Raw genomic sequence first — 26,679 nt, 5'->3', positions numbered from 1 at the left:
CAGAAGGTTCCCAGGGACCTTGGAGCGTTTGTTCGGCTGCCCTCTGGTGGAGATCATGGGGAACAACAGCTGCTCTGCCCTCTGGTGGAGATCATGGGGAACAACAGCTGCTCTGCCCTCTGGTGGAGATCATGGGGAACAACAGCTGCTCTGCCCTCTGGTGGAGATCATGGGGAACAACAGCTGCTCTGCCCTCTGGTGGAGATCATGGGGAACAACAGCTGCTCTGCCCTCTGGTGGAGATCATGGGGAACAACAGCTGCTCTGCCCTCTGGTGGAGATCATGGGGAACAACAGCTGCTCTGCCCCCTGGTGGAGATCATGGGGAACAACAGCTGCTCTGCCCTCTGGTGGAGATCATGGGGAACAACAGCTGCTCTGACTCGGCGGTCGTCTGAAGGACAGTGACGCCTGCAGGGCGGGGGTGGTATTACACCATCAAACCCAGTCCGCGCCGAGAACCGGAGGTGATGGTGCAGCAGGAGCTCGGAACGTCGCGGTATGACATCTCCAGCTTTAACACGCTAGCGGACGCGCGCGCACACGCACGCACGCTGCCCGTGGTGACACCACTGAACAAAAAAGCATTGTGGGAGAAGCCCAGACATGCCAGGCTGATCTCTCACGGCCGTCAGACCCAAAGTGTGAACAGAAGGTCAGCATCATCTTTCAAAACACACGCCTCCAGGCACGTGCGCGCGCGCGAATACACACATATTCATATATCATATAGTCTCTATTTCCACATCCTTTAAAAGCAGCATTTAAATGTGCCTCAGGAGCGGTTAAAACGGCCCGGTACCAAATCCAGTCCGACCACGTCAGAAGTTCTCCCGAGGTTCTGTGTGGACCTGAGCTGGTCCAGCAGCCGGTTCTGAGATCACCAGGGTGGATCCACGTGGTCCTGTAGAGGAACATTATCATCGATATTCCCAATGATCACTGATCAATCTGAAATGATGGACGTGGAGCTCGTGGCGCTGACGTTGCAGCTGATTGGTGGAAGATGCTAGAGTGGGCGGGGCCACGGAGGAGGTGAACCCGCTGGCCCGCAAAGGGGGCGGGGCCACGACGCTGCGCCGTTTCTTTGAAGTGAACTCATTATTGTGTAAATTCGTGTGAACACCGACGCCGTTTTCGCAGATTAAACTCACATTTGTGCCAAAGTTCTCACATTGGTGTTTCTGACTCTGTGACGTCAGACTGAACCGCGACCATGCGGGGCTCGAAGCTCCGCCCCCGGGTCACACCGCCAGCCTTCGGGACGGAGCCGGTGACCGAGAACAACGGCTGTCCCGGTCCGCTCTTCGGACCCGCGTTTTCCTTCTTCTCTGCTGTCCCAGTCGGTTCCGTCGGGTTCTGTTTGCTCAGCAGTCCGAGCGGGACCCAGAAACTTTGAGGACGCTGTCGGAGGGGGTTGAAGTTTCGGAGCCGCTGGAAGCTTCTGGCGTCCTGAGAACGGTCCGGACTCCGGTCCAGGACTCAGAGTTCAGGCATGGAAGAATCGGTTCTGCTCTTATTCCTGCATAAAACTTGGGGGCAGGTTGTAGCCCCGGAGACGGGTTCGGTCCAGTCATGCTGAGCAGAGTTCCTGTCGCAGAACCAAGCGGATATCGATGTTAATATTGGATATGGATCGGACGCCGACCGTGACCGCATGGTGAACACTGCAGGGACACGTTCGGCTCTGGTTCTGGGTCCAGCTCACATGGAGCCCCGCGGGCGGCCCCCGCCGCTGCTGCTGCTCGGCCTCCTGCTCCCGCTCTGCTCCGCAGCCGCCGACGAGCGCTTCGGTTCCGACCGACACGCGGTCCACTGGAACAGCTCGAACCCCAGGTGAGAACCGAACCGAACCGAACCCGGCGCTTTGGAACGAAGTCAAACTTTGATTCAAAGCCCTTCAAAAGTTTGGGAAGGAAACTTTGGTGAAGAAACAGTGAAAATAATACAAAAAGCTTCAAAAAGATCATCTGATTCAGGTCTTAAATATTGAATTGAGGACTTGATTCAAGTGATCAATCACGCTGATCTGACCTCTGACCTCTGCTGTCACTCTTGTCCACTCTTCTGTGTCTTCCTTTTGTGAAGCAAACTCTTGTGTGTGTGTGTGTGTAAACCTGTTTCAAACCTCTAGTATTAATATTAGTACTCCTATATCTATATATCTATATATATATATAATGTATATGTATATATTACTGTATTGTTCCTCCTGAGCTGCTGCTACATTAGACGATGAGATTGCGATGAATGATGGAACGTTTTCACTTTAAACATCAGCTTTATTGTCTTCAGACGCCTCCTTCACAATAAAAGCGCTGCTGTTGATCAGAACCCAGCAGAACCCAGCAGAACCCAGCAGAACTGGACGTTTGGGCCAGTGATGGATCAATAATCCTCCAATAATCGCCTTCAGTAGAATTACCCTGTGAAATGAGCAAAGGTCTTTTACGTTTCCTGCTGATGCAGCTTTCTGAAGCTTCAGCTCATCAGCAAACGAGTCTGTTTGTTTGTTTTTAATGAGAAAAGCATCAGGAATTATTGTCTGGCTCAGGCTGCTGCCGGCCGGGTCACAAACATCTGCTTTTAATGATCCACATGTTGGGAAGGTTGTGTGTGGAGTCCTTCTACCTTTGTGAGGACTTTTGTTGGCATATCCTGACCCCTGACCCCTGACCCAGCCCAGAACCAGAACCAGACCCTTGACTGGCAGCAACGATACAATAATAACAATAATAACCTATAGAAATGGACAAAGACAGTACTCAATATATACACAACATACAAAAAACACACATTTACACCCCTGCAGGAACACACAACATTACCCAGTGAAAGTGGCGACCGCAGAGACACTTCACCACCATCGCTGTCCCGGTTTGGGTCCAGTTCCTGCTCAGCAGCGAGGAAGCTGGTTCTGTCTGTGAGGCTCTGTGGCGCCTGCTGGAGGACGGAGGGACAGTGGACACAGTCCAGGGGGAGTGGACTCTCCCCGGGGACACAGTCCAGGGGGAGTGGACTCTCCCCGGGGACAGAGTCCAGGGGGAGTGGACTCTCCCCGGGGACAGAGTCCAGGGGGAGTGGACTCTCCCCGGGGACACAGTCCAGGGGGACTGGACTCTCCCCGGGGACACAGTCCAGGGGGAGTGGACTCTCCCCGGGGACACAGTCCAGGGGGAGTGGACTCTCCCCGGGGACACAGTCCAGGGGGAGTGGACTCTCCCCGGGGACACAGCTGCAGGCAGGTTCTGTCCTGTCCAGTGATGGAGGTCCACAGTGCAGAGACACCAGTGGACCCGCAGCTCCTGGTGCAGGCTCACACACACATGCTCACACACACACACACACAGGCTGCGGAGATGTACTGGACAGTCTGAGCTCGTATGTCACCATGAAACAGTTGTTGCCTTGGTCACATGACCTGTGGTCTTTGGACTGATGTGGTTCTGAACCCTTGTTCTTGTCAGCTGACGTCATGGCGACGCCACGTCACCGGGGAGAACGTCTGTTGGAACACCGACGGTTATTTTTACCTTCACGTTCTGCTGGTTCTGCTCCGTGTTCTCTGCTGCACACATGAATTTTAATGTGTGACCCACATTCCAACACACACCGTCCTTTTAACACACACCGTTGTGTGTGTGTGTGCGTGCGTGCGTGCGTGTGTGTGCGTGTGTGTGCATGCAGCTGCTGTCGTCGGTGCTGAGCTGAAGGTCGTGTTTTAACATCTGACCCGTTTCGGTGTCCTGCTGCTGGTCCGTTGGTCTTTGGGTGTTGGAACAGTCGGACTGTTGTCAGGCGTCGTGCGGCTGACGGCCTCGGTCCTTCAGTGAGTGTTGGTCTTTTAAGGTGTGTGTCAGCGCACACACACACACACACACACACACAGAGCGTTGGTTCAGGAAGAGACGTGACCTTTGACCTGTCAGGAATCGCCTCTTGTCGCCCACCTCAGGGTGTTGGTGCCCCACCTTTACTGAACTCACCTCCTCCTTTGCTGTGACTTCCTCCTCTGTTGCCTGGCAACAGGATGCTGATCAGGCTTCGGCACTAGAATCTACTTCCTGTCTGTGATGCGTTCACTGTCAGTGGGGTCAAACCACAAATGTTTGCTTATTTTGCACGTCTGAGCTCCTTTATTTCATTTGTTTCGGGCCTTAAAGATCCGCACACGTGCACGTGTGCACGTATACGGAGCACTTCCTATTTATTATGAATGATCTGGACTTCCTGCCCGGAGATAAGTCATGAATCATTGAGGGTCGACCAATCAGCTGCTACCTTTTGGTTTTTTTAACATTCACGTCATTGGAGGACGAAGGTCTCGTCCTCGTCTTCATCTCAGCTGACAAACAACAAACAATGAAGATCAATAATGTCTAAAGGAGTTAGATGTGAACCCAGTGGCAGGACACACACACACTCACACACACACACACACACACACTCACACACACTCACACACTTCCCAGGTCCAGATGAGAAGTTCTGCAGGATTCTGATGGTCAGATGCTGCTGGAACAGGATTTTATTCTGACCTACTTTTGTCACCATCCTGGCTTTCTTCATCATCTGTGGGAGGAGGAGGATGTGGAGGGAAAGCACCCCCCCCCTCCTCCTCCTCCTCCTCCTCCTTTTCCTCCTCCTCCTCCCCCTCCCCCTCCTCCTCCTCCTCTCCCTCCTCCTCCTCCTCCTCTCCCTCCTCCTCCTCCTCTCAGAAACCCCCAATTGTGTCTTTTCTTGGCCGTTCTTCTCCACCTGAGCTCCTGCTGATGGCGGCGCCGTTGTCCTGGCAGCAGCTGCAGGGTTAATGGGATTATGTGGAGCTTGAACAGCGTCTGTCTGAAGACGGATTATGGAAATGTGGAGCCTCGAACCTTCAACACAAAGACGAGATCACGGCAGCTGCCACAGGGGGCGGGGCCAAGACCTTTTCTGGTGATTGACAGCCGGCGGCCTCGGCTGGGAAGGCTGGTCGACGGCGTGAGCGTCATCAGAGCTGCAGGTCGGACTTTAAGATGAAGAAAATCATCTTCGTCATCTTCATGGTCTTCATTTTTATCGTGTTCACAAAAGAAGAGATGTCACACAGACACACATGGACACACACACACACACACACGCGCGCACACACACACACACACACGGACACAGTGACTGACATGTGAGGACAGTGAAGGTTATCACTCCTTTCCCGTGTGTGTGTGTGTGTGTGGGGGGGGGGGGAACACATGGGATAAGTCATAAACATGTTCCCTGGCCCCGCCCCCTGCCGCTGACCACATGACCCCCTTCCCCTTCACTTGACTGCTGCTGTGATTGTCCCATCCCTGTTGCCATGCCAACAGGAGTAAGAGGGCTTGTGCTGCTCCTCTGGTCTCACATCAGCACCAATGATCCGCCACTGATGGCGGATCGATGTCGTCCCTCCCACTGCGAGTTCATCACCTCACCTGTGGCTCAGCCAGGTGACAGTTGCATCATCAGCGCGTCGATGGTCAGCAGCTGAGGCGCCGGAGCTGAGGCGGGACGCTCACGCAGCAGTTTCAGGAAGTGACATCATGTCCCGTCCTCAGGTTTTTCCGTGGCGATTACACTGTGGAGGTTTCCATCAACGACTACCTGGACATCTACTGTCCACACTATGAGGGGGCGGAGCCTGCTGTTGTCATGGAGCACTACGTGTTGTACATGGTGAACTACGATGGCTACACCACCTGCGATCACAGGAGGCGGGGCTTCAAGCGGTGGGAGTGTAACCGGCCCCAGAGCGCCGGCGGGCCGCTCCGGTTCTCAGAGAAGTTCCAGCTGTTCACGCCGTTCAGTCTGGGCTTCGAGTTCCGGCCCGGACACGAGTATTACTACATCTGTGAGTACTTGCCGATCCGTTATTGATGTCCGTCACGCCGTTACCATGACAACGCCTCTGCCTTCCCCCCCACAGCGTCTCCTCATCCAAACTTGGCGGGAAAACCGTGTCTGCGACTCAAAATCTACGTGCGACCGACCAGTGAGTGTCTGTTTCCTCTGAACCTGCTGCTGCCGCGTGGTCACATGACCAGCGCGGTTGCCACGGTCGCGCTGTCACGTTTACGTTTCCGTACGTTTCCCCCCCAGACGATTCGCTGTACGAGTCGCCGGAGCCGTTCCTGACTGACGACACCTCCGGCAGCGGCGGCCCCGCTCTGCCCCGCCTCTCGCTGCTCATCGCCACGGCGCTCATCTTTCTGGCCTCCTGATGGCGCCTGTGGCTCCTCCTCTGCCATCCAGCGCCTGAGCTCTCAGCCAATCAGAGGAACATTAGTCTGCTGGTGGGAGGGGCTTAACTCCAACTGCAGGGTTTGGATGAACAACTGATATATCCTTCTGCTCATCTCGTTTGAGCAGCAGCTCAACGTCCTCCCACAAACGTTGACCTGGAGGTGGCGGCCGGCCCCTGTCACCCCGGCCAAACCCCCATTAGAGCGAGTAGGTTTGTGAGCCACAGACACGTTTGTGAGCCACAGACACGTTTGTGAGCCACAGACACGTGCACGTCTGCTGCAGGAACTCCCAGGTCTGTCATCGGGTCCTGGGTGGACACACAGAGAGACACTGTCAGGAACTCGGAGACACTGCTGCTCCTTCGGAGTAAAAGGTTTCCTTTTATTGCATTTGTGTCACCTCTTTGTTTTTTATAAATGTTACAAATCATATAAAATGTGACTAGATGAGCAGGGTGATGCTCTAAAACACCTCTGAAACTCTGAAAATCCAGATTAAAACCTTTGAAAATGCTTTTACTGTCAAGAATAATGTTGGAACATATTACAGTCCAGCATTTTTTCCTCATTTTGCTCCATATGTCCAATTGGTTCCAGACGCTGATCTTTAGTTCCATTGGTGAATTGAGATTCATGTTGAGGAATTCATTGATCTGGTTTCCTGATAACCTCAGTCCTCCTTTTGTCTGCACAAACAGACCATAATGACAGGGAAGGAGGGATGTTTAAGAGTCTGTTTGATCAAGTCACCAGTAAAAATCTGTTTAACTATTATCGATCCAAGATTTCAGACTGTTCTGTTGCCCTCATGCCTCAGGAAGATGGTGATTTTAATGACCTAATAAGTTCAGAAAACACCTATGATCTTTTTTTATAATTCTTTACAGATTTTTACAGATTCATTTGTCTTCATACAAAATAAAATGAAGTTTTCGTGATGCGTTTTACGTGCAGAGCTTCTGGTCGTCAGCAGGGGGCGACGTCACACCGGATAATTGGATTCTTTTGGAATAGGAATTGTATTTTTTCAAACTAATAAAAGCTGATTGATCCATCGTCATGTCAAATTCTTAGAACAGTACATTGGGGCAGAGGCACGCAGAGCGCGTGAACGCGTCTCAGGTGCAGACAGGTGTGCATTAGGTCCAGTCTGTGTTCCGGACTGGTTGTCTGGAGCTGCAGGTCGTGACGAGCGAGAGGCCGGAAGGCACGACTCCTGTGGGCGGGGGCGGGGCTGCAGGTCCCCCGGGGGTTACTTCCTGGGAACCGCGTGTTTATGGCCTGGCGTGGTTGAAGGGATCTCCATGGTAACGACGCCTATGGGGCCTCGAGGCGGGGGTATAAAGGGAGGCAGCGAGGCGCTGGTCAGGTCTGAAGCCGTCCGGAACGTCACTGCACGAGGAAAGAGAGGACGCGTCAGATCAGGTGGGATCCACCAGGAGCAGCACCGCTTTCACGGGTCGAATCGGTTCTGATCCGGTTGATGATGAAGTCCAGAACGAGTCAGCATGAAATGGAGGAAAGAGTCGGTAAGAAGACTGAAATTCTCTTTAAAAAGTTCTGCTCGTTCAGATGTTTATCAGGGTTTTGGACTTTCAGAAAAGTTGATCACCTTTTTAATATTCCACTCTTTCACAAGAAGTTCCTGCAATCGTCACTTGTTTATGATCAAAGTTCTGGGACTGGCAGCACAGCACCAGTAGCGGGTCGTGTAACTTCCTGTCTGTGTGGCGCTCAGGTTCCTGCCGGGCCCGGGTCCTCCAGCGGTGCTCCAGCAACAGTCGGGAACGTTGGCGGCAGCAGAACGTCAACGGCGCCTTCGCTGAGCTGCGGCGCCTCATCCCCACTCACCCCCCCGACGTCAAACTCAGCAAGAACGAGATCCTGCGGCGTGCTCTGAACTACATCGGCTTCCTGGACCGGCTGGTGACGGACCAGAACCCCGGGACGGGTCCCCCGCAGGACGGCGGCGCTCTGAGCTCCAGCTGGGACAGTTGTGGAGACGCAGACTCGGATGGAGCCCCGGAGGAGCAGGAGGGGGGGTCTCTGCTCCAGGACCTGGCCTGGCTGGACCTGCTGGAACCATCGTGGACCAGCAGGCAGCCTCAGGAGCCGCTCATGTGATATTCACATGTGTAACATTGATGGAGCGTGTTCTGTCACATGGTTGTTGTATTTGGATATTTCATCATCATCACAAACATCTGGTGTGTTTGTTTGAAACAAATGTAAATAAACTTGTGTAAATAAACTAAAGTCTCCTTTAGCCACCCTCCCATCATGTATTGATCTGCACGTCTGGCTCCTCCCCCTCATATCACAACTGCATCTGTGTTGGCAGGTGAGTCAGATCAGAACCAAAACCAGGACCAGACCCAAACCAGATTAGAACCTGTCAGGATGAGACACAAAACAGAGCAGAACCAGATTTTTCATGGATCCTGTTCGTCCTAAATTAGGTGGAGAGTTTCGCCCTTATAACACATTACAGGAGGTTAATGAGGTCACAGGGGGCGTGGCCTCTTCCTGGGAAAATCCTGATAATAATCAATGAGATGATTCCAGTAGTGACAGAGGGGGTCCAGAGAGGGTGTGTGTGTGTGTGTGTGTGTGTGTGTGTGTGTGTGTGAGAGAGAGAGTGTGTTTGAGTGAGCATCAGAACTATTGACTGACATCACAGATCTGAATGGAAGCTGGGCGCCGTGTTCTGGCACCAGCGACAGTTTAACCTTCCACCATGAAGGTCCCTGTTGCCATGACATCGCCGATGGGCGACATCATCCGCGGTTCTTCATGGAGATTCAGCAGTTTGTCCAGTGATGAACTCATGAACAAACCTTCTCCAGAGAGGGGAGGTCTCTCTCTCTCTCTCTCTCTCTCTCTCTCACACACACACACACACACACACACACACGCACACACACACCTGTTGGTGCCATCAGATGGTTCTGGTTCAGATTTAACCCTTCAGAACACTCAAGTGCAGCAACCTTAGCTGCAATAACATTTGTTCATGAGGAATAAATGTAATTTAAAGCTGATGAGATCAGATAAAGCAGCTGAGACACAGGTGGGAACTGAGGGTGAGGATGGATCTCACACACACGCGCTCACACACGGAGAGCTCGCGATAATTGAACCACGCCCTCCTCTCCTCTGGGACCACTTGTGGGCTCTCTTGGGGCCACCTGATTGGTGGGAATGTTTATCAATCATCAGGGTGACGCCCACCCATCATTGTCTGGGTGCAGCTATTAACCACGCCCCCTGACCTTATTAGCCTTTTATGTGTGTGATCCTGACAGATTCAACTTGATTTATTTATTGTATCTCCCTCTGGGATTAATAACGTCGTCTGTCTGTCTTGACAGGAACCTACCTGACCTTGATGGACGTCAGAAAACCTTATTTAGCAATTTATAATAAAATTATTCTTAGACTTCTATGGGAGCTTTAGGTTGGATCCAGTGTTGCGAGCAGAAATCACGTGGTTTATAGTGACTCGTTGACTTTTTAACAGGCTTCTGGCAGCACAGCAGACCTTGTTTATTTACATCATTTCTCATTTGAATGTTTTTCATCTTTCGCGCACAACTGGCGCGTCCCCGTGTGGATTATCGATGACATTGCGATTGATTGATCACCAAAACCGTTCGATTAATCAGGTGGTGTAAAGGGAGGCAACAGTGACACCTACTGGCCAGCACGCCACAAAACACCTCGGCAGAGAAGCCTTTATCATAAATATATTATAAAGTTTATTCGTCTTCAAACGTTCCAAACTGAAACCTTCAGAAAAGTCGCAGAAAGTGGGGGAAAAAAATACAAATAAAAATAATACAGACAACCTGTGTCACCAGACTCAAAGTTTTAGAAAAGATGCACAAAGAAATGTTTCTAAAAGTTTGGTTGGGGGCGGGGCTCTGGTCAGAGGCCACGCCCACAGTTCCTCAAGCACTTCCTGCTGAGCTTCAATATCAACTGGACCATCCATTGTCCAACAGCACCAGCGATCCATAACCCTGATCAGTCCCGTCTGTGTGCGATCCATCACCCTTATCAGCAGCGTCCGCTGAGGTCATCATCTAAAGAGAGAATATTGAATATCAATCAGCTGGACAGGGTCAAAGGTCGGAAAAGTCAGCAGTCAAAGGTGAGATTGGACCGTCGCTCTCTGTCCCCCATCCACCATGAAGACCACAGCACATGTCCAGAACAGCCCAGCGGGTCTGACTACATCGGACCTGTTAAAGCACAGCAGGACTAACAGGAAGTGTGACCTCTGACCTGCGGAGGCTGCGAGCTTCGTACAGCGTGTCGTCCTCCTCGCTCTCGCCCTCCACCATCTCCACCGAGTCGTCGTAGTTAGACAGCAGCCCGTACTTCCTCCGGGGGGCCGGCCTCTTTAGCCTGCAAAGAACCAGAACCAGGACCAGGACCAGTGGCGTGAGCTGGGCTCTGGACCAAAGCACATGCAACACTGCTGCCCCCCCACAGTACAGGTACCTTAAACATGAATACAGGTACCTTGGCCACGTGACCCCTGAGTAAACGCGTTTGATCACGTGACGCAGGCCACTTTCGGTTCGTTGTGAACATCAGCGCCAGAAGCGCCCCCTGCTGGACCCCACGGTGACTGACGGGGAACCAAACTCCGTCAACTAATCAGCCCATTCGAGTTTTAACGACAACGATCCGCGTTGTTCCGGTTCTTTCTTTGGTTCGGGTCCGTCGTACCTCAGAATCTTTGGCAGAAATGGCGCATAAACTCACCGCACAGCTCGGATGAGGAAGTACAGAACTCCGGTCATGGTGATGCCGATGAGGACGTACAGGGCCCGCTGGATCATGGAGCTGTCCACGTTCAGGCCTCCGGGACCAGACTTCTTGGGTCCGGCCTCTGTGCCATTTGCCGCGGTGCTGCTGTATGCGGTGGTTCCGGGTGCCGCGTTTCTGCTGGTGGCTGATGTGGTGACTTCCGCGTGTACGAAGAAGCAACAGAACCGGACCAGAACCAGAACCCACACCCGCAATGAACTCATACCAACGGCCGCGGACATCAGTTCCCTGAAAACAGAACCGAGCCAAAAGAAACTCCGCCTTTGTTGATAAAGTCAAACATGGACGCTGCGTCACCTATGACGTAACCGACATGACCAATCAGAGGAGGCCACACCTCCCCAAAGATCACAGGAGCCTCCGCAGCTGTCACGTGGTCTAAGAGCGAGCACAAGATCAGGAAATACATTTTTTTTTTTCAGATTTCTTACGTAGTGCAGCTAAAAAGTCTTTTATTGTGTCCAACTAAAGTGGTGATTCCTTATTGTGGTGAAGAGTGAAAGTTCTTATCTATTTATCTATAATATATACATATATATATACATACTGTATATATAAACCTGTTTATAACATAACAGGTTAGTCCAGCAGGAGGCGCTTACAGGTGTCACAGTCCAGGTTGGCTCCCAGAATCAGGACCCCCCTGCTAAACAGTGGTGGCAGGAAAAACTGCCTTAAAGAGGGAAAACCCTTGAGCAGGCGCGGGGGGCTCCTGGCCCGGGGGGCTCCTGGCCTGGGGGGCTCCTGGCCCGGGGGTCTCCTGGCCTGGGGGGCTCCTGGCCCGGGGCCTCCTGCTGATGGCGCGGTGGCTGAAGAAGGAGAGATAGAGGAGAAAATCACGTGCGTGTTATTGATGGAGAAGTTAGCTGCTGCACTTTAGCAGCTTTAATAAACTGAGACAACCACGTTGTCCCAACAGAAGGAAATACTGAACTAAAGCGGTCACGTGACACAGGCCCAGGCATCGTCCAGAGCCTGGACTCTAGGTTAAAGGTTTGAATCCGGTCCAGATGTCGCGCTGATATGCGGTTGTGTATTTAGGTTATCGAGTAGAGATTCTGACTGACAGGCAGTCTGTCCAATGGGAAAGCCGACAGATCGCGTGCAGAGCTGTGATTGGTCGGTATGCAGCTATGGGCGGGGCTCCAATATTACAGCAACCGCTTTAACTCTGCAGATCCAGCAGGCATCTGTAGCATCCCTACCCAGAACCAGACATCCAGCACCGAGACAGCCGGGCCCCGCAGGCAGGTGTGGTTGTCGCGGTTCTCCGGACCGGAACTCTGCGGCTCGCGGCGGGCGGGTACCATTTCTCCCGGTAATAACGCGGATAAAACCCGGGATGGGGATGCTGGACTGAGGCCCGATGGAAGTGACACATCTTCATCTGGGCCGTGTTTATTCCGCGGAGTGATCAGATGATCTGTGGTTCTGGTCCTCGGTCCTGATAGAGAGTTTGTGGATCAGGCGGATTCATCGGATTAAAGCCCGTCAGGATCATGATTCATCCCTCATCTGCTTCTCTAATCTGTTTTTTTCCGAGTGAAATTAAAATCTGAGACGTGATCTGGATCGCACTGTTCCTGGTTCTGATCGGGTCACATCTGACCCGGTCGCCACCAGTCTCCGAGTGTTCTTGCACCCGATCCGGGGCCTGGTTTAAGGAAATTCTCTGCCATCATGCCTACGTCCCGCCCCAGTTCGGAGCCGGCGGAGTTCTGGGTGGATGGGTCGAGGCGGGACGGGACAGTGGAAGAGTTCTACACCCTGAGCTCCGAGCTGGGCAGGTTTGTACCTCCTGAACTGGGCCGCACCTGTCATGTAGGTGTTCTGTGTTGTGAAGTGGACCACAGCTTCAGGACCAGAATCAGCAAAAGTTCTGGGACCTGATTTTAGCTCGGTTAATTTTCTTTTTAAAAAGCACTTTATTTTTAGGTTCTTGGTTGTGAGGACATCATTTATTAAAATGAGATTCACATTTTATTTCATTTTCAGAACATTTTCCAACTTTCTGTTATTTATCCATTATTTATTTTGTCGTTTTTATACGTCTGACACGCCCTTAAACTCCGGACCGACAGAACTTCTGTCCTGCTCTCTGAATCTCATACGAACACTTCACCCTCCGTACTGTGGGGGCGCTGTCTGCTCTTCTGTCACGGGGAGACAATACCTGACAGCAGGGGGCAGCAGAAACAGCTGCTCTGATTCATGTAGCTCAATGCTGCTTAGACCAGGGACAAACTGGTGCTGGGACCAGGAACCAACGAAGAAGAGCAGCACTCGACTCCTCCCCCAAGGGAAGATTGACAGAGAGATGGATGGATGATGGATGGATGGATAATTGATGGATGGATGGTTGGATGATAGATGGATGATGGAGGGAGGGATGGATGAGAGATGGATGATAGATCGATGGATGAAGGGATGATGGATGGATGATGGATGGATCAACCACTTCAGTCAGTTGTTTCAGAAATGGGTTCCTGACAGCAGCTCCAGTTACAGCGCCCTCTCCTGGTGAAGGCAAGTTAGGCAGGGTTGTTGGTGAGCAGGAGGCCTTTAATCACACACACACACACACACTCTAAATATCCTGGTTTATGCTTTGTGGGAAGTATGCAGACATTTTGAAAACACTCCCTCACAAGCAGCAGATGGTGGCGTGTTGATGGCGTGTTGGTGGTGTGTTGATGGCATGTTGGTGGCATGTTGATGGCGTGTTGGTGGTGTGTTGATGGCATGTTGGTGGCGTGTTGATGGCGTGTTGGTGGCGTGTTGGTGGCGTGTTGATGGCGTGTTGGTGGCGTGTTGGTGGCATGTTGATGGCGTGTTGGTGGCGTGTTGGTGGTGTGTTGGTGGCGTGTTGGTGGCCTGCTGGTGGCGTGTTGATGGCGTGTTGGTGGCGTGTTGATGGCATGTTGATGGCGTATTGATGGCATGTTGGTGGTGTGTTGGTGGCGTGTTGGTGGCGTGCTGGTGGCGTGTTGGTGGCGTGCTGGTGGCGTGTTGGTGGCGTGTTGGCTGGACGCTCCATGTCTTGCTGGTTGGGCCAGTGAGATGGTGGGTTACCTCCAGCTGTGACTGTTCATCCTCGGAGCTCCACAAACATCTGATGGAGTTTGTCCAGCAGAGGCTAATGGCTACGCTAATAATAGACGTGATACTGTAAGGGTGCCTAACGAGGGCCGTCCAGGGTCCGCTCCGGTTCTGTTCTGACCGGTTCTGCACCGTTCCAACGCAACACATCTGGAGTGATGAGGCGCTGATGTTGGAAACTGTGGCAGCTGTCAGAAGTGAGGCCTTTGGTTCTGGTTCTGGTTCTTTCTACGGACTAAATCAAAGATGGCGTCTCTTCTGTCGTTGACTGGGTGTGTCAAGGTTGAGGCCCCGCCCACAGAGGTCACCTGTATGGATGAGCTTCTCCTGGGTGGCCTCCTCCCCCCTGTTCCAATCATCAGCCCTCAACAGGCTGCAGCACCGTGTCCGTTTTCACTCATAATCAATAATGGTGATCGGCTGTGATCAGAACTCCTCCTGACGCGTCACCTGATGCGGCGTAAATCAAACGCTCGCATCACCGTGGCAACGCTGAAATGAGCCGAGAGAGCAGGTGTCCCGTTACCACGGAGACCTTTCTGGATTTTCTGAGTGTGTGTGTGAGACCATCTGTTACAACAGATAACTAATCCCTGTACTGTACACACACACACACACACTCACACACACACACACACACACACACAGACTTGTGTAAAATGAAAGCATGCGTAACTGTGAATGTTGCTGTTGTTGACAGGTGTCGGCTCTGTTTCCATGGCGCTCTCAGGGGTCGTTGTGGGCGGGTGTGTTTCCTGACAGCTGTAGCTTGTGTGTGTGTGTGTGTTGATGTTGTGTTTCCTTCCAGAGGAGCGACGTCTGTGGTGTATCGTTGTGAGGAGAAAGAGACGCAGAAAGCTTTCGCTCTGAAAGTGCTGAAGAAAACGGTGCGTGACGGAGGAAGTTGCATCATTTCCTCTCCTCATACCTTCGTGTTGTCACTTCCTGTTACATTGGATCTGTTTACTGTTACCATGGAAACATTTCAACACAAACCTCCTGTCACTCTTTTGGGTTTTTTTTCCCAGATCGACAGAAAAATCGTTCGTACAGAAATCGGCGTGCTGCTGCGTCTCTCCCATCCCAACATTGTGAGTATGTTGTCTCCCAACGAGGCACGAGTGTGTGTCAGGGTGTGTGTCAGGGTGCGTTAGGGTGTGTGTTAGTGTGTGTGTCAGGGTGCGTTAGGGTGTGTGTTAGTGTGTGTGTTAGGGTGTGTGTCAGGGTGCGTTAGGGTGTGTGTTAGTGTGTGTGTTAGGGTGTGTGTCAGGGTGTGTGTCAGGGTGTGTGTCAGGGTGTGTCAGGGTGTGTCAGGGTGTGTGTCAGGGTGTGTGTCAGGGTGTGTGTCAGAGTGTGTGTCAGGGTGTGTGTCAGGGTGTGTCAGGGTGTGTCAGGGTGTGTGTCAGGGTGCGTTAGGGTGTGTGCCAGGGTGTGTGTCAGGGTGTGTGTCAGGGTGTGTGTCAGGGTGTGTCAGGGTGTGTGTCAGGGTGTGTGTCAGGGTGTGTGTCAGAGTGTGTGTCAGGGTGTGTGTCAGGGTGTGTGTCAGGGTGTGTGTCAGGGTGTGTCAGGGTGTGTGTCAGGGTGTGTGTCAGGGTGTGTCAGGGTGCGTGTCAGGGTGCGTGTCAGGGTGTGTGTCAGGTGTGTGTGTCAGGGTGTGTGTCAGGGTGTGTGTCAGAGTGTGTGTCAGGGTGTGTGTCAGGGTGCGTGTCAGGGTGTGTGTCAGGGTGTGTGTCAGGTGTGTGTGTCAGGGTGTGTGTCAGGGTGTGTGTCAGGGTGTGTGTCAGGGTGTGTCAGGGTGTGTGTCAGGGTGTGTGTCAGGGTGTGTGTCAGGGTGTGTCAGGGTGTGTGTCAGGGTGTGTGTCAGGGTGTGTCAGGGTGCGTGTCAGGGTGTGTCAGGGTGTGTGTCAGGTGTGTGTGTCAGGGTGTGTGTCAGGGTGTGTGTCAGAGTGTGTGTCAGGGTGTGTGTCAGGGTGCGTGTCAGGGTGTGTGTCAGGGTGTGTGTCAGGTGTGTGTGTCAGGGTGTGTGTCAGGGTGTGTGTCAGGGTGTGTGTCAGGGTGTGTGTCAGGTGTGTGTGTTAGGGTGTGTGTCAGAGTGTGTGTCAGGGTGTGTGTCAGGGTGTGTCAGGGTGTGTCAGGGTGTGTGTCAGGGTGTGTGTCAGGGTGTGTCAGGGTGTGTGTCAGGGTGTGTGTCAGGTGTGTGTGTTAGGGTGTGTGTCAGTGTGTGTGTCAGGGTGTGTGTCAGGGTGTGTCAGGGTGTGTGTCAGGGTGTGTGTCAGGGTGTGTCAGGGTGTGTGTCAGGGTGTGTGTCAGGGTGTGTGTCAGGTGTGTGTGTTAGGGTGTGTGTCAGTGTGTGTGTCAGGGTGTGTGTCAGAGTGTGTGTCAGGGTGTGTGTCAGAGTGTGTGTCAGGGTGTGTGTCAGGGTGTGTGTCAGGGTATTTGTCAGGGTGTGTGTCAGGGTGTGTGTCAGGGTGTGTGTCAGAGTGTGTGTCAGGGTGTGTGTCAGGGTGTGTGTCAGGGTATTTGTCAGGGTGTGTGTCAGGGTGTGTGTCAGGGTGTGTGTCAGAGTGTGTGTCAGGGTGTGTGTCAGGGTGTGTGTCAGGGTATTTGTCAGGGTGTGTGTCAGGGTGTGTGTCAGGGTGTGTGTCAGAGTGTGTGTCAGGGTGTGTGTCAGGGTGTGTGTCAGGGTATTTGTCAGGGTGTGTGTCAGGGTGTGTGTCAGGGTGTGTGTCAGAGTGTGTGTCAGGGTGTGTGTCAGGGTGTGTGTCAGGGTGTGTGTCAGAGTGTGTGTCAGGGTGTGTGTCAGGGTGTGTGTCAGGGTGTGTGTCAGGTGTGTGTGTCAGGGTGTGTGTCAGGGTGTGTGTCAGGGTGTGTGTCAGTGTGTGTGCCAGGGTGTGTGTCAGGGTGACATCGGCCTCCCGGTGCTCCACAGATTCAGCTGAAGGAGATCTTTGAGACGGACACCGACATCGCTCTGGTGCTGGAGCTGGTCACAGGCGGAGAGCTGTTCGACAGGTGCGTTGGTCCAGGAACATTCTGGATCAGAACCAACCAGCTGGGACCAGGAACCAAGAACCCCGATGTTCATCTCTCCTCTTTGTTTCCAGGATCGTAGAACGAGGCTACTACAGCGAGAGAGACGCCGCTCATGTCATCAAACAGATCCTGGAGGCCGTGGCGGTAATGAGCTTCCTTTGGTTCCCCTCCGTCCTCCTCAGATCTCCTCCTCTGATCTTCTGGTTGTGGCTGGTTCATGTTCCTCTAAAACAGGAGCAAAGCCAGATCAAAAGAGCTGATCTCCACCTGTAGAGAACCAGCAGCAGCAGTGTCGTGGGGCTATGCTAACAGTTAGCTTCCTTTAAACCGCCCGCATTTAGCTCTTTTTGCTCGTCCTTCTCTGGTTCCTGAGTGTGAAGCTGCTCCTGAAGCCACGTGGAGGAGGAGCAGCAGCCAGGATCACGCCAGGCTTCGTCCTGGAGAACAGAGAAACGTTCTCCCGCCCACGCCGGGCAGAACAGAACGTGTGACAGGGCGCAGCAACAGCAAAGCTCTCGTGTAAAAACAGCTTCCATCCTGCTGCTGAGCAGATTAAACCCAGAGATTAACACACACATCTGACCTACATCTGCCACACATACGCCTCTGTGTGTGTGTGTGTGTGTGTGTGTGTGTGTCAGGGTTCTTCTGATGGTAGATGTTCCTGTTTCAGTATCTCCATGAGAATGGGGTCGTCCACCGGGACCTGAAGCCGGAGAACCTGCTGTACGCCGACCTGTCTCTGGACGCTCCGCTAAAAATCGGTAAAACGGCACCAAGACATTGATTAAACTGTTGGGAGAACATTTGATCACAGGTGTTGGAGGTTCTAGGTCAGGGTTGGAATAATAAACGATAAATAAAGATAGAAATGAACTAAAACGACAAAGATTAAGAGGATCTTTTTCTGTGAACAGCCGACTTTGGCCTGTCCAAGATCATCGATGACCAGGTGACCATGAAGACGGTGTGTGGGACACCTGGCTACTGCGGTGAGCTCCTGTCTGTCTGTCTGTCTGTCTGTCTGTCTGTCTGTCTGTCTGTCTGTCTGTCCTCCACCATGTTTGTCCATCTTTCCTCATCATCTTGATCAACCCAAGCTTCCTGTGGCGTTGTTAGTCACATGATGCTGGAACTACAGACCCTCTGACTCCACCAGCTGGTCGCAGGTGGACCTGCAGGTAGAAGCAGCTCCTCTCGTCTGTCCACAGCAGACGAGCTGTCTTAACGCGGTAGTCGATATTCCTTTGAATCTGGGCGACAGACCCTCGGGTGAATGTGCGCCCGTCTGCCGTCTCTTAGGAAAAAACACTTTTTTATTCTGATTCCACCCATTCGTGCAGCAGAAAGAAAGAGAGAGAGATAACTCTGGGAACACCAGCAGCACAGGGCACCATGGATAACGCAGAGACGCGACAAAATACAAGCACCCGGTGTTTCCCAGAGCAGTAGTCAGTCTGGAGGCTAACACACTGCTAGTAGCAGCAGCAGTAGTCAGTCTGGAGGCTAACATGCTGCTAGTAGCAGCAGCAGTAGTTAGTCTGTAGGCTAACACATGCTAACACGCTGCTAGTAGCAGCAGCAGTAGTTAGTCTGTAGGCTAACACATGCTAACACGCTGCTAGTAGCAGCAGCAGTAGTCAGTCTGGAGGCTAACACGTGCTAACACGCTGCTAGTAGCAGCAGCAGTAGTCAGTCTGTAGGCTAACACATGCTAACACATGCTAACACCAGCTCCTGTGCTGTAGCCCCAGAGATCCTGCGTGGTAACGCATACGGCCCTGAAGTGGACATGTGGTCAGTGGGCGTCATCCTCTACATCCTGTGAGTGCATTAACACACACACACACACGCACACACACACACACACACACACACACTGCAGTAAACTGAGTTAAAATATTTTGATGATGACGTTGATTAATCATCTTATTTATTTATTTTCTTTGAATATTAAATAGAATTGATCCAGATAATTGACCCCAGCACAGGAACTAATGCAGCAGCAGGGGGCGCTGTTTCCCTCTGGGACTGCGCGTTTTGGTATATTTCACAAACACTCATGAGGGGCCACCATCCCGTCGGCCCGTTGGTAGGTGGCGTTGGCATGGCAACGTCCTCGGTACTTCATACATGTTCACATCCAGAAGGAAGACCCTAAATCTTAAAACGTTTTTCCCTCTTTATGGCGGATTTTTTGTCGCCCTTGTTTCTTTGAGTGGGTCAGATTCTAAAACGACGCGTAGCCAGACGGTCGGATGGCGGCTCCTCGTGAATACCTCTGAACTGGTGACACTGGTGGCACTGGTGGCACTGGTGGCACTGGTGGCACTGGTGTCTGAGGCCTTGGTCTCTCTCTCTAGGCTCTGTGGCTTTGAACCGTTCTTCGACCCGAGGGGGGACCAGTACATGTACAGCCGCATCCTCAACTGCGACTACGAGTTTGTGTCTCCGTGGTGGGACGAGGTGTCTCTCAATGCCAAGGACCTGGTGAGTCAGAGGACATTTGACGGACTCGAGTTTTCCTGGACCTTTGTGACTGGGATGGATTTGTCCTGTCCCGTCAGGTCAGTAAGCTGATCGTCCTGGACCCCCGTCAGCGTCTCAATGTCCGGGAGGCCCTGGATCATCCCTGGGTCCTGGGGAAGGCGGCTCGTTTCTCCCACATGGACACCGCCCAGAGAAAACTTCAGGAGTTCAACGCTCGCCGCAAACTCAAGGTGAGACTCGCGGCTAGGTCCGGTTCTGGTTCAGGCCCGAGGACCAGGATCCAACTGTCGGATTCTGAACCACTAATTGGCCCCAATTTCCAATTTAGTTCAAATGTACTTGTAGAGCGCGGCAGGAAAAACTGCCACCGCCCGTGGTAGGAATCAAACAACCACCTGAGAGTCAGGTGGTCGGCGCCTCCCCCGACTGGGTCACTCACCGTCTCTGTGTGGTCTGTCTGTGTCAACAGGCCGCCATGAAGGCCGTCGTGGCCACCAGCCGTATGCACGAGGGCTCGAAGCGTCGTACCGACAGTTGTGAGATTCCGGGATCTGGGAATTCCAGGCAGAGCAGCATTCAGCAAGACCCCACACCTGAGCCCGTAGGCTCCGCCCCCTCAGCGAAGGAGACCACACCTGAAGATGAGCAGGTGCATCAAAAGGATGGATCAAATTCCAAGGACCAGTCGCCCGCCGACTCCTCACCGCCACAGGGCCCCAAACCAACGAGTTCTAAAGTCCCGGCTGCTGGTCCCGGCGCCACCAGGCCCCCCCTGCGTGCTGAGGGCCTCCCGCATGCCTCCATCGTTCCAAAAACCACGCAGACCCAGACTCATCTGCCAGAGAAGAGCTTCTCTGTTGTAGACCCTTCCTCCAAGATTGAGACCATGTCCCTGTTGGCCAGGCCTCCAAGTCCAGATGGCCTCAGCAACGGTCTGGTCCCGGGGTCGGAGGGCGGCAGTAAGACCGCCCACGGCCAGTGAGTCGTTGCTCCTCCACCGCCAACATCCAGACTGTCGCTTCAGCCTTCGTCGTCTTCATTGGCTTCCCCATCATTTATCGGGAAGAAGTCTCACCGAAGTATCTGTGGTAGCAGATCTAACTGGTTAGCTGCTAACATTCATAGCGGTCTGTGTGGTGTTTTCATCCTGGAGAACCAGTTTGTCCTGGATCAGAACCACAAGAGAACTGGGGAAAGCTACTCCAAACAGTGGATTCGCACAATGACTCCAGTTCTGCCTTGTTCGCATTGGCAGATGTTTGCGTTGGTGTTAGCCGAGTTAGCATAACGAGCATGCTCACGCGGTCTCCGGAAGTTCTGATCCAGAACAAACACTTCCTCTCTCGATTCTTGGACAGCAGCTGGAGTTCTTCCTGCGACCTTCAGGAAGGAGCAAACTGATTGTATTTTACTAATCATTTTTTGAAGGAACTGAGCACGAAAAGAGGATTTTTCTGAGGAAACTCCGCCAGGAGCTGAGTGAAGATCAGGAGCTCCCGTCAGGAGCTTTGAGATTGGACCAGAACAGATATCTTTTTATTCTTTCTACTCTTGCTGTTGTTCTGTGATGTGCTCAGGTGTGTTGTGTTTGTGAGCTTCTAGTAAAACATGTTGTTTACACTTCCTGAAAAGTGACTTCCTGTTTACGCTGTAAAAACTGTTGTTTGGCCTAAGACAATTGATGGCAGTCTGACCTTTGACCCGAGGTGTTCAGACCCTAAAAGCAAACCTGATGGACCGTCCATCTGATCTGAAACCACACGTTCTACCTCGATGTGTACAGGAGCTTCCAGAACCAATCGCCTGACAGGAAAGTTGTAGAGCAGCAGGACTTCCACGCCAGAATTCATTTATTTTGCTTTCATTCAAACAAACGAGGCGACTGAAGTAAAAGCGTCTGGACGGCACCAGCGGGAGTGAAAACAGGAACGTTTCTGACTGTTCTGATGTTTGATCAGTTCTCTCAGGATACTGGTTTTTGTTCTGACCCAGTCAGACTTCCCAGACTACCGCTGCAGTACCTGGCCTCGCCACCAGGGCCGGGAGGAAGCTCTGTGATTGGTTGTTTAGAGTCTGCCTGCGTTGTGTCGGACTCGTGTGTTCCTGCGGCGGTCACCTGTCCACGGGTCACATGTCCACGGGTCACATGTCCACGGTCACCTAACATGAATAAATGTATGTGTGATTCACCTCTGCAGTCATACAACTGTCACTGGGGCGGCGCTACACTGGAACATGACAACAGCCACAGGTGAAACAAGTCGTTCACAGCTATACTGGGACAGATAAACTGACTGGTTATACTGGGACAGACAGGACAGACAGAGTGGTTATAGTGGGACAGAGAGGACAGACAGACTGGTTATAGTGGGACAGAGAGGACAGACAGACTGGTTATAGTGGGACAGAGAGGACAGACAGACTGGTTATAGTGGGACAGAGAGGACAAACAGACTGGTTACACTGGGACAGACAGACTGGTTATAGTGGGACAGAGAGGACAAACAGGCTGGTTATACTGGGACAGAGAGGACAGACAGACTGGTTATAGTGGGACAGAGAGGACAAACAGACTGGTTACACTGGGACAGAGAGGACAAACAGGCTGGTTATACTGGGACAGAGAGGACAAACAGGCTGGTTATACTGGGACAGAGAGGACAGACAGGCTGGTTATACTGGGACAGAGAGGACAAACAGACTGGTTATAGTGGGACAGAGAGGACAAACAGACTGGTTACACTGGGACAGACAGGACAGACAGACTGGTTATAGTGGGACAGAGAGGACAAACAGGCTGGTTATACTGGGACAGAGAGGACAAACAGGCTGGTTATACTGGGACAGAGAGGACAGACAGACTGGTTATAGTGGGACAGAGAGGACAGACAGACTGGTTATAGTGGGACAGAGAGGACAGACAGACTGGTTATACTGGGACAGAGAGGACAGACAGACTGGTTATAGTGGGACAGAGAGGACAAACAGACTGGTTACACTGGGACAGAGAGGACAAACAGGCTGGTTACACTGGGACAGAGAGGACAAACAGGCTGGTTATACTGGGACAGACAGGACAGACAGACTGGTTATAGTGGGACAGAGAGGACAAACAGGCTGGTTATACTGGGACAGAGAGGACAAACAGGCTGGTTATACTGGGACAGAGAGGACAAACAGGCTGGTTATACTGGGACAGAGAGGACAAACAGGCTGGTTATAGTGGGACAGAGAGGACAGACAGAGTGGTTATACTGGGACAGACAGGACAGACAGACTGGTTATAGTGGGACAGAGAGGACAGACAGAGTGGTTATAGTGGGACAGAGAGGACAAACAGGCTGGTTATACTGGGACAGAGAGGACAAACAGGCTGGTTATACTGGGACAGAGAGGACAAACAGGCTGGTTATACTGGGACAGAGAGGACAGACAGGCTGGTGATACTGGGTGACGTCGAAATCTTCAGAAGTGTACTCAGACAGGCGCACGAACCAAGTTCACCACAAATTGAGACCAGAAGCCAACGTTGCTTCTCAGCCCTGTACAGGGGGGCTCCGCTCCGTCCCAGACACGTCTGCTGATCGCGCTGTCCCGGAGAGAGTCCCCCCCCCACCAGAGTTGGTTCTTTTATTAAACTCAGCACAAGACACAGTAAAAGGCGTTTCCATGGTTACATAGTTTACATCAGCTCAGTCACGTTGCACATATTTTGGCTATATCGAAGCGGCCCTCAGCCTGCGCACAGGTGCATTCTATTCTGCATTGCTACCATAGAGGTTGCTGACAGTCCTTCTACCGCATACCTGGTCAGATTTGCCAATCTTTGAACATTATAGTGCACATAATTTATCCGGTCTACATTCTTATTCGGTGTAATCGGGAAGAGTGCTGCAATAATTGGAAGATTCTCAAACCCAGCCGCCACTTGATTAGCCAATTTATACTCCTCCGGAACTCCCCTAGGGATTCCTATTGCATCTATATACGTAGGAGATCCTCCAGACAGGTCGAACCTAGCTGAGCTCCTCTTCCTTAGGATGTGTCGTCGGCGTCGGGCTGTTAAAGCTGATGATGTTGTGACTATTCATACTCATCCTGTTACCAATCAGTGTCACCGGGGTCGCCAGCCTCACCATCGCACACCTTCCGTTTGCTCCTGCCTGCATCTTGGTATCTGACCCACGCCCACAGTACCAAAATAGTCCTGCTCTAGCTAACGACCCTATCTGAGAGGCATCACCCTTAATTGTCTGATTGCACCAATCCTCCGCAATCTCCCCATATTCCCGCGATCTTCCTGTGAAATTAAAGCACACATACCTGTTTGGTGCACCCCTCCGTGGTTTGAAAGGTCCTACAGTGGATTTGTTGCTAATTGGTGGGTAAATTGTAGCCAATTGTGTACAGTTTATTGGAGTGTACAGTCAATAACGTCACATAAGTCAAATTGAAAAGAGGTAGGGGCCCCCATCGTGTATTCCAATGTGATCGATGCGGGGCACTCTTGTGGTGTGTCTCGCTTGGCTCGTGGATAGTTCCCTTCTCTTAAGGATCTTCTCTTCTGAGTTAGCATTTCACTTCTATAAACATCCACATAAATCAATATAGATGCAAAGATTACAACAGACATGCATATTATCAATAAACCATTCAATGATCGTCTCCACTCCGGCATTCGTCCCACTGAGCGTTGTCCTGGGTCCAGATGTTCCTCCATCGAGGATTTCTGCACCTTCGCATCCATCGTTGCCGTTGCAGGGAGAGGTTACTAGCACTTCACCTGTTACGTGTTGGGGGTTTCTGACGTCGCGGACCCCTGCTGCTCCCTTTCCCGTCTGCTGTTTTCGGTACCTTGGCACACTGCAAGAGGTGGTACCAGGTGTCTCCCTTTCCTTCAAACCGGACCGTTGTGTCGGTGCGCGCTGTGACTCGATGTGGGCCCGTCCACCTCGGTTCCTGCCACTTCCTCTTAAGGACCTTCAATAACAGGTACTCCTCCCCTATCAGGTCGGGTTTCTCCTGCGGTTCTGGTGGGATCTGGAGAGAAAAGCTTGAACACATGTAGTTAAGTATTTTAAACATTACCTTGGGGTGTACCTCTGCTCCCTCAGTCATGGAGTGTCCTGGTCTTGGGAAGGGCCTTCCATGGTGGAGTTCGAACGGTGTAAACCCGGTGGCTCTGTTTACAGTGTGTCTAATAGTCATGAGGGCCAATGGAAGCGCCTCCACCCAGTTTAGTCCCGTTTCCTTCATGATTTTAGCCAATTTGGTCTTTATGTTAGAGTTCATTCGTTCCACCTTCCCTTGTGATTGAGGGTGGTAAACCGTGCCAAATTTGTGCTCAATTCCCATTGCAATCTCTACTTCTCTCAGGTGTTTGTTCTTAAAATGAGATCCGTTGCCGGACCCTATTGTTCTCGGGAACCCGTGTGTTGGTATAAAATGGTTCACCAATGCTTTCTTTACTGCTGCTGCATCCTCCTTACCAGTAGGATACACTTCGGGCCATCCAGAGCAGGCATCTACTATGACCAATAAATAGCGCTTGCCCATTGCCCGGTCTCCCATATCAGTAAAATCCCTTATTATCTCTGCTCCTGGGGCCCTCACTGGGAACGCCCCCTTCTCAGTCCTAAAAGTAGATCTTGGATTAAATTGGTTACAAATGTCACACTTCATTCTACTTTGTTCAATCATTTTGTGCAGATCGGGGTGCCACATATTTACACAAAGTCTTTTCATGGCATCCACCCCCACATGCACTGGACCATGGGCTTCTTCACACATTTGGGCCAGGAATCTGTTCGGAACCACCAGCTGCCCCTTGGGGCCTTTCCACAGAGAACTTTGTCCTTTCTCCTCTGTCCCAATCTCCTCCACTCTGGCCCCGTGCTCCTCCCATTGCTGTTGTTCTCTCCATTCGGCCTGCACTTGTGCGTGCCCCCACTCTTCGAGTGTACGGGGTCTTAAGTCCTCCATTTGTTCAGTCTCCACTATCCACCTTGTCGATCTTTTGTACCAATTTTGCTAGTGCTGCTGCGTACCTTGTACATGGTGGTGCTTTCTGCTCAACTGGGTCCAGAATGATGCTGTAATAACCTAGTACCATCCTTTCCCCCTGTTGTAGCTGATAAAGGCAGGCTGCTGCCATAGTTTGTTTATCAGCTACATTGAAGAAAAATGGTGCGGCATAGTTTGGTTTATTTAGCGCCGCTGCATTGGCCAATAGTTGTCTAATGTCATCAAAAGCAACCTGAGCTTCCGGTGTCCACTCTAAGTGTGACTGGAGATTCCCCGCACCCTGTTCCTTCATCAAAGCCCGTAGTGGTGCTGTGCGGGCCGCATAGTCAGGAAGAAAATGTCTGGAGAAGTTGATGAGACCCAGGAAGGCCATCATGTCCTGGACCGTATTAGGCTTTTTGTGGTGGAGAATGGTTTGTCTCTGTATGGCTCTCTGCCTCGCCCTGATATCAAGTTTCCCAGGAAAGTGACCCTTCTCCTTACTAACTGGAGTTTTGATTTTTTTGATCAAGAACCCTGCCTGGCTCAGGTAGTGGAGAAGATTGAGTGTGGCTGATGTGCATGCCGCTCTAGAGGTGGATGCTATTAACAGATCATCCACGTACTGAATCAGTACAGTGTCTGGTGGAAGTTTTGGAGATTGCTTCAAAATGTCCCTGAGTATGGTGTTAAAGATCCCAGGAGTTAAAGAAAACCCCTGTGGCATGCGTGTGCATGTATATTGTTGCCCCCTGTATGTGAATGCAAAAATGGGTTGCAATTTAGGGTGCAAAGGGAGGCAGAAAAATGCGTTAGCCAGATCGATGACCGTGAACCACTGGTGTTCTGGTGTAAGTGGTCCCAATGTGGTGGCTGGATTGGGGACTGGTTGGGGTGATTCTTTGACTAGGGCATTGATGGCCCTAAGGTCGTGTGCCATCCTATAGGATTG

At 51.9% G+C, this 26,679-nt stretch overlaps 4 protein-coding genes and 1 long non-coding RNA gene across 5 annotated transcripts; 3 read left to right on the top strand and 2 right to left on the bottom strand.

Moving 5' to 3' along the window:
* Nucleotides 1-830: 830 nt before the first annotated feature.
* LOC101066981 (ephrin-A2) lies at nucleotides 831-7,317 on the top strand. Its single transcript, XM_029828596.1, has 4 exons — nucleotides 831-1,836; nucleotides 5,577-5,869; nucleotides 5,945-6,010; nucleotides 6,118-7,317. The coding sequence occupies exons 1-4, from the start codon at nucleotides 1,658-1,660 to the stop codon at nucleotides 6,237-6,239; spliced, it is 660 nt and encodes a 219-aa protein (XP_029684456.1). The 5' UTR covers nucleotides 831-1,657; the 3' UTR covers nucleotides 6,240-7,317.
* LOC115247304 (uncharacterized) lies at nucleotides 2,262-3,014 on the bottom strand. The gene is made up of 2 exons (XR_003886357.1): nucleotides 2,829-3,014; nucleotides 2,262-2,740 (listed from the first exon to the last, which is right to left on the bottom strand). It is a non-coding gene; the product is annotated as an uncharacterized lncRNA (long non-coding RNA).
* A 290-nt stretch (nucleotides 7,318-7,607) lies between the features above and the next one.
* On the top strand, nucleotides 7,608-8,523 carry LOC101066752 (T-cell acute lymphocytic leukemia protein 1-like). The gene is made up of 2 exons (XM_011618680.2): nucleotides 7,608-7,792; nucleotides 8,002-8,523. Exons 1-2 carry the CDS (start codon nucleotides 7,747-7,749, stop codon nucleotides 8,385-8,387), a joined length of 432 nt encoding a protein of 143 aa, XP_011616982.1. The 5' UTR covers nucleotides 7,608-7,746; the 3' UTR covers nucleotides 8,388-8,523.
* Nucleotides 8,524-9,773: 1,250 nt separating this feature from the next.
* Nucleotides 9,774-11,405, bottom strand: fam174c (family with sequence similarity 174 member C). The gene is made up of 3 exons (XM_003977481.3): nucleotides 11,037-11,405; nucleotides 10,551-10,673; nucleotides 9,774-10,348 (listed from the first exon to the last, which is right to left on the bottom strand). The coding sequence occupies exons 1-3, from the start codon at nucleotides 11,321-11,323 to the stop codon at nucleotides 10,345-10,347; spliced, it is 414 nt and encodes a 137-aa protein (XP_003977530.2). The 5' UTR covers nucleotides 11,324-11,405; the 3' UTR covers nucleotides 9,774-10,344.
* A 563-nt stretch (nucleotides 11,406-11,968) lies between these two features.
* si:ch73-60h1.1 (calcium/calmodulin-dependent protein kinase type IV) lies at nucleotides 11,969-21,352 on the top strand. Its single transcript, XM_003977508.3, has 11 exons — nucleotides 11,969-12,889; nucleotides 15,010-15,088; nucleotides 15,230-15,292; nucleotides 17,131-17,213; nucleotides 17,306-17,378; nucleotides 17,908-17,998; nucleotides 18,152-18,226; nucleotides 18,983-19,058; nucleotides 19,598-19,724; nucleotides 19,802-19,954; nucleotides 20,194-21,352. The coding sequence occupies exons 1-11, from the start codon at nucleotides 12,783-12,785 to the stop codon at nucleotides 20,704-20,706; spliced, it is 1,440 nt and encodes a 479-aa protein (XP_003977557.2). The 5' UTR covers nucleotides 11,969-12,782; the 3' UTR covers nucleotides 20,707-21,352.
* The last annotated feature ends 5,327 nt before the right edge of the window (nucleotides 21,353-26,679 follow it).

The sequence above is a fragment of the Takifugu rubripes genome, chromosome 20, assembly GCF_901000725.2.
Source record: "Takifugu rubripes chromosome 20, fTakRub1.2, whole genome shotgun sequence".
Classification (NCBI taxonomy): domain Eukaryota; kingdom Metazoa; phylum Chordata; class Actinopteri; order Tetraodontiformes; family Tetraodontidae; genus Takifugu; species Takifugu rubripes.
Note: the sequence above shows the minus strand (reverse complement) of the source record. Positions and strands in the feature narration are given on the sequence as shown.

Coding starts and splice junctions, on each gene's coding strand:
- LOC101066752 (XM_011618680.2), top strand. CDS start 7,747: ATGATGAAGTCCAGAACGAGTCAGCATGAAATGGAGGAAAGAGTCG. Junction 7,793..8,001: donor TGAAATGGAGGAAAGAGTCG/GTAAGAAGACTG, acceptor TGTGGCGCTCAG/GTTCCTGCCGGGCCCGGGTC.
- si:ch73-60h1.1 (XM_003977508.3), top strand. CDS start 12,783: ATGCCTACGTCCCGCCCCAGTTCGGAGCCGGCGGAGTTCTGGGTGGAT. Junction 17,379..17,907: donor AGATCCTGGAGGCCGTGGCG/GTAATGAGCTTC, acceptor TTCCTGTTTCAG/TATCTCCATGAGAATGGGGT. Junction 19,059..19,597: donor GGCGTCATCCTCTACATCCT/GTGAGTGCATTA, acceptor CTCTCTCTCTAG/GCTCTGTGGCTTTGAACCGT.
- LOC101066981 (XM_029828596.1), top strand. CDS start 1,658: ATGGTGAACACTGCAGGGACACGTTCGGCTCTGGTTCTGGGTCCAGCT. Junction 5,870..5,944: donor ACACGAGTATTACTACATCT/GTGAGTACTTGC, acceptor TCCCCCCCACAG/CGTCTCCTCATCCAAACTTG. Junction 6,011..6,117: donor AATCTACGTGCGACCGACCA/GTGAGTGTCTGT, acceptor TTTCCCCCCCAG/ACGATTCGCTGTACGAGTCG.
- fam174c (XM_003977481.3), bottom strand. CDS start 11,323: ATGTCCGCGGCCGTTGGTATGAGTTCATTGCGGGTGTGGGTTCTGGTT. Junction 10,674..11,036: donor TTCCTCATCCGAGCTGTGCG/GTGAGTTTATGC, acceptor GGTTCTTTGCAG/GCTAAAGAGGCCGGCCCCCC.